Source organism: Musca autumnalis, unplaced genomic scaffold (assembly GCF_047663935.1).
Source record: "Musca autumnalis isolate F117 unplaced genomic scaffold, ASM4766393v1 scaffold_1, whole genome shotgun sequence".
In the NCBI taxonomy this organism is placed as follows: Eukaryota; Metazoa; Arthropoda; class Insecta; order Diptera; family Muscidae; genus Musca; species Musca autumnalis.
Genome location: NW_027411644.1, coordinates 66159315 through 66165314, shown reverse-complemented (window position 1 = coordinate 66165314; position 6000 = coordinate 66159315). Strand labels below are relative to the sequence as shown.

Sequence of the window (6000 nt, the reverse complement as noted above, 5' to 3'; positions counted from 1 at the left end):
TGTTTATTTATTTACAAAACTTTTTGTTGTTGTCAATATTAATAATAATATTTTTTTGTAGATTTTTTTTTGGGTAATTTTTAAATTTTTTTTGTTTATATTTTTAAGGTTATGTCTGTCACTTCAACTAATTTCCTAAGGTGAATGAAGAGTCATCATTCAAGTTATCTGCTAAGTTTGGAAAGTCTTACAACTTTCCATTTTAGTAATAGAATTAAGAAACAAAGTTCCCCCCTCTATCTCTCTGCCTTAGCACACAGGGGGAACTTTGTAGTTTTCATGGTTGATGTCATTATCGATGAATCAAATGGAATATCGTCTTCTTTATCTTAGTTATATTATAAGAGTCTGCTGGAACCGTAAGTCCGGGTAAGGCAATTTAGGTTAAGACCTAAATTGTGTCAAATCTGGTTGAAAAAATTAGCTTCCCAAGAAGGCATGTTGCATTTTAAACTGATCAGGTAAAAAATGCTCCAAAACTTCTCAGGACAAGGTAATTGAAACTAAACTAAAAAAGGATTTTGTTTTAAAGATCCAAAAATCTGAAATCCCACAAACAAAATCCTGGTCACTGGCTGGTTAAATTTGGCCAAAAGAGGCCTTATTTTTTTATAAATTTTTTTTTTTCAATATTAAATTTTCATTATTTAGATTTCCTTACATAACTAAGTTTTTGTTGTTGTTTTTGTATTATTTATCATAATTCCAAAAATTATGAAGCGAGGTTTTGAGTTATGCGAGTTTGTTTTTTGTTGTTGTTGTTGTGATTTTTAAGGTTTTACCAAATTGTATTCTTGTTTAATAAAATTTGATTTTGTTGTTGTTGTTATTCTTATCAATTGTTTTCAATTATGATTTTTAATTCGCCTTAATTCATACACAAATAACTTAAACATAGTCCATTATACATTAGCCAAGGTCATTAACAGTAATCCATCCATCCTGGTTCGTCTAAATCCTTTCCATTAAATCTGCAATCATAAGTCCATTATACATTTCATTCTCCGGTCTTTGCCCCAGTTTCCAATAAACCAATCTCCCAAACGTAGTTGCTTTAATCATAAATCCATTACACGCTAGCCAAGGGTCGTCATCATTATCAGGGACATTCTAGCGATAGAATTTCACCTCAGCCTCAACACAATCTTTCATCAGTTCATCCAATTCTTCAGTAACAGTTGGATGTTCTTTCAGATAAGCCGTTACCTCTTCAACACATGCCGCTTCCAAAGCCTTTAAATGTTCCAATGCCGATGTCTTGCGTTGTCCATGTAGCTTGTGAAGTAGAGTCACATTGCCACCATCTGGTGGTGCCTTAGTCAAGGGTGATATTTTCGGTTTGGGTGCAAAAACAAATGGTTTAAATACCGATTCACTGGTATTTGGGGTAGCCGTAAACCAATGTGATGAAATGCCATTTTTCGAAAGGACAAATACCGATGCCGATCGTGAAGATTCCTCTTTTGCAGCTGCCCGCAATGTCTCGAACATATCGGTTACACTAAATGTTCCATCATCTGGTGGTTTATCGCCACACCATTCAGTGCTGGCCGAAGGACTGGCATCAAAGGCGGCAGCAAAATCAATTGCACTCTGAAAAAGAAAGAAAGACACGGGAATTAGTAGAGAATCTTGGAAGCTTTTCTAAGATCAAAAATGTTTTTTTGGAGATTCAAAATAACTGTTCTGAAAACTACCATGGAGTCCTTAAAGAGAAGCTGAAGGTAGCCGTTATTTACAAGCTGAAGGGAGTCTTTATAGGTGACCTAAAGGAGCCTTCATTGACGGCCTGAAGGGAGTTTTTATAGACGAGCTAAAGGGGGGTTTTATAGACGAGCTAAAGGGAGGTCTTATAGACGATGACAAGGGAGTCTTTTTAGTCGACCATAAGAGAGTCTTTATAGACGAGCTGAACGATCGTTCTTTATAGACGAGCTGAAGGGAGTATTTATAGACGAGCTAAAAGGAGTCTTTATAGACGAACTGAACGGTCGTCTTTATAGACGAGCTAAAGGGAGTCTTTATAGACGAGCCAAGAGGTCGTCTTTATAGACGAGCCAAGAGATCGTCTTTATAGACGAACTGAACGGTCGTCTTTTATAGACGAGCTAAACATACTTTATGGACGATCTTCATAGACGACCACATGAGAGTCTTTATAGACGACCACAAGGGAACCTTTATAGACGATCTATAAAGGAAGTCTTTATAGACGATCTATGGGGAGGCTTTCTGAAAGAAAGGATGCTTCTATAGACCCCTTTTGAAAGTAAGGATGCTTCTGTAGATCCTTTCTGAAAGTAAGGATGCTTCCATAGGCCCTTTCTGAAAGTAAGGATGCTTCTATAGACCCTTTCTGAAAGTAAGGATGCTTCCATAGGCCCTTCCTGAAAGTAAGGATATTTCTCTAGACCCTTTCTGAAAGTAAGGATGATTCTATAGACCCTTGCTGAAAGTAAGGGTGCTTCTATAGATCCTTTCTGAAAGTAAGGATCCTTCCATAGGCCCCTCCTGAAAGTAAGGATACTTCTCTAGACCCTTTCTGAAAGAAAGGATGCTTCTATAGACCCCTTTTGAAAGTAAGGATGCTTCTGTAGATCCTTTCTGAAAGTAAGGATGCTTCCATAGGCCCTTTCTGAAAGTAAGGATGCTTCTATAGACCCTTTCTGAAAGTAAGGATGCTTCTGTAGACCCTTTCTAAAAGTAAGGATGCTTCAATAGGCCCTTTCTGAAAGTAAGGATGCTTCTATAGACCCTTTCTGAAAGTAAGGATGCTTCCATAGGCCCTTCCTGAAAGTAAGGATACTTCTCTAGACCCTTTCTGAAAGTAAGGATGATTCAATAGACCCTTTCTGAAAGTAAGGGTGCTTCTATAGACCCTTTCTGAAAGTAAGAATGCTTCTATAGACCCTTTCTGAAAGTAATGGTGCTTCTATGGACCCTTTCTGAAAGTAAGGGGTGCTTCTATAGACCCTTTCTGAAAGTAAGGATGCTTCTATAGACCCTTTCTGAAAGTAATGGTGCTTCTATGGACCCTTTCTGAAAGTAAGGATGCTTTCATAGGCCCTTTCTGAAAATAAGGGTGCTTTCATAGGCCCTTTCTGAAAGTAAGGGTGTTTCTATAGACCCTTTTTGAAACTAAGGGTGCTTCTATAGATCCTTTCTGAAAGTAAGGATGATTCTATAGACCCTTTTCGAAAGTAAGGTTGCTTCTATAGACCCTTTTTCAAAGTAAGGACGCTTCCATAGGCCCTTTCTGAAAGTAAGGATACTTCTATGGACCCTTTCTGAAAGTAAGGGTGCTTTTATAGATCCTTTATGAAAGTAAGGGTGTTTCCATATACCCTTTTTGCAAGAAAAGGTGCTTCTATAGACCATTTTTGAAAGTAAGAATGCTTTCATAGGCCCTTTCTGAAAGTAAGGATACTTCTATAGACCCTTTCCGTAAGTAAGGATGCTTCTATAGACCCTTTTTGAAAGTAAGGGTGCTTCTATAGATCCTTTCTGAAAGTAAGGGTGCTTCTATAGACCCTTTCTCAAAGTAAGTGTGCTTCTATAGACACTTTCTGAAAGTAAAGGTGCTTCTATAGACCCCTTCTGAAAGTAAGGGTGCTTCTATAGACCCTTTCTGAAAGTAAGGGTGCTTTTATAGAACCTTTCTGAAAGTAAGGGTGCTTCCATAGACACTTTCTGAAAGTAAGGGTGTTTCTACAGACCCTTTCTGAAAGTAAGGGTGCTTCTATAGACCCTTTCTGAAAGTAAAGGTGCTTTTATAGAACCTTTCTGAAAGTAAGGGTGCTTCCATAGACCCTTTCTGAAAGTAAGGGTGCTTTTATAGACACATTCTGAAAGTAAAGATGCTTCCATAGGCCCTTTCTGAAAGTAAGGATACTTCTATAGACCCTTTCTGAAAGTAAGGATGCTTCTATAGATCCTTTCTGAAAGTAAGGGTGCTTCTATAGACCCTTTCTGAAAGTAAGGGTTCTTCTATAGACCATTTCTGAAAATAAGGGTGGTTCTATATATCCTTTCTCAAAGTAAGGGTGTTTCTGTAGACCCCTTATGAAAGTGAAGATGCTTCTACAGACCCTTTCTGGAAGTAAGGGTGCTTCCATAGGCCCTTTCTAAAAGTAAGGTTGTTTCTATAGGCCCTTTATGAAAGTAAGGGTGTTTCTATAGACCGCTTTTGAAAATAAGGATGCTTCTATAGACCCTTTTTGAAAGTAAGGATGCTTTTTTAGGCCCTTTCTGAAAGTAAGGGTGCTTCTATGGGAAGACCTTCTGGCCTCGTTTTTGATGGGCTGAAAGTAGTCTTTACAGACGAGCTAAAGGAGGGAGTATTTACCTTCTGGGGTTCTATTGGGGATCTTTTCGGGTTTTCTATAGGAAAAATTTCTGATCTTCTAAGAGAAGACCTTCTGGTATTCTGTGATGAGATCTGGTCTTTTGTGGGAGACATTCTGGTCTTCTAAGAGAAGTCCTAAAGGGAATCTTTTAGGAAGAGCTGAAACTAGTCTTTATAGACGAGTTTTAGGAAGTCTTCATAGAATAGTAGAAGGGAGTATTTACCATCTGGTATTCTATTGGGGATCTCGTCGGGTTTTCAATGGGAAATTTTTCTGGTCTTCTAAGAGAAGACCTTCTTGGGGAGACCTTCTGAATTTGTATGAGATCGAAAGATATTATCTAAAACGATCTCTTGGGGTTTTCAATGGGAAACTTTTCTGATCTTCTAAGAGAAGACCTTCGGGCCTTCTTTGGGGCGACCTTCTGAATTTGTATGAGAAGATCAACTGATATTAACTGAGACGACCTATTGGTCTTCTAGGAGAAGGAAACATGTGGTCGTCGTTGAACAAATCCTAATGTTAAATATAATAATGCACGTAGCGATTTTCAGAACAGTTTAATAAAATATTCAAATCTAAAAGAAAAAAACATCTTTGATTCTAGACAAAAGTATCGTAATTGAAAAACAATCTCTATATAGAAAAAATATACATAAAAAGAATGTGAGTTTTTTTTAATTTAAGTGGCTTCACAATACAACAGAGCATAGCCAAGCATTAACAAAACGGAAGGTAATACCAAAAATAACCTCAATCTTAAAACTCATTTGAAATGAAATCGCAGGAATCACTTTATGTGTGTGTTTGATTTTTTCTTGAAAGCAAGGAAACGGAGAGAAAATTTCTTTTGCACTTTTTCTACATAGAAAATGTCCTCCGCATACGTTTTTTATTCAAAGTTTGATATGTCAAAAAACATAACGTACCCAATTGGTCCCTCAGCATTTTCTCTCTTGATAATAATAACAACAACAACTGATTTGTCAGTTTTTATCCAATAATCATATAATCCATTGTTCAGAAGCCAAGTGTTGTTTACCGGGTTGTCTTTTTTTCTTTTGTATTATGGGCGGGTATAAGGAGCGAGGAATGTTTGTTTTTGTTATTAATAATCCATTGGTTCACCCGCCTATATTATGGATAAAAAATCCAAGAACACACATACATACATACACATAAGTAGTGTTAGAATTATTGTTGGGAATCTTAATCAAACTAATGGAGGAGGTTAAGTTATGGGTAATAATCTGGGTTATATATCTAACAGCTTTTGTTGAAGAAGATGAGAAATTAAACTCCTACTCTTAGATTGGATATGTGCAAGGAAGGCGAAACGTTGTAAGAATAGATTAATAATAAATGTTTTCTTCTTGACAAATCTACAAAAAAATTAGCCATGGTATTTGGATAAGGTTTAAATGTTATCCATGGTATATGGATAAGCTTTAAATGGTATCCACGGTATTTAGATAAGGTTTAAATGTTATCCACGGTATTTGGATAGGGTTTAAATGTTCTCTATGATATGTGGATAAGTTTTAAATGTTATCCATGATATTTGGATAAAGTTTAAATGGTACCCACGGTATTTAGATAAGGTTTAAATGTTATCCACGGTATTTGGATAGGGTCTAAATCTTATCCATGATAT

The 6000-nt window shown here is 36.6% G+C and overlaps 1 protein-coding gene across 3 annotated transcripts in view; it reads right to left on the bottom strand.

The window, feature by feature from the left end:
• Positions 1–741: 741 nt before the first annotated feature.
• The window catches only part of LOC141400588 (secernin-2), a 32840-nt gene continuing 27581 nt past the window's right edge, over positions 742–6000 (bottom strand). For all 3 annotated transcript variants that reach the window (XM_073979873.1, XM_073979863.1, XM_073979856.1), the window contains one exon: positions 742–1593. In XM_073979873.1, coding sequence (XP_073835974.1) covers positions 1111–1593 — 483 coding nt within the window. In that variant the 3' untranslated portion in view covers positions 742–1110. The remainder of the gene's footprint in view (positions 1594–6000) is intronic.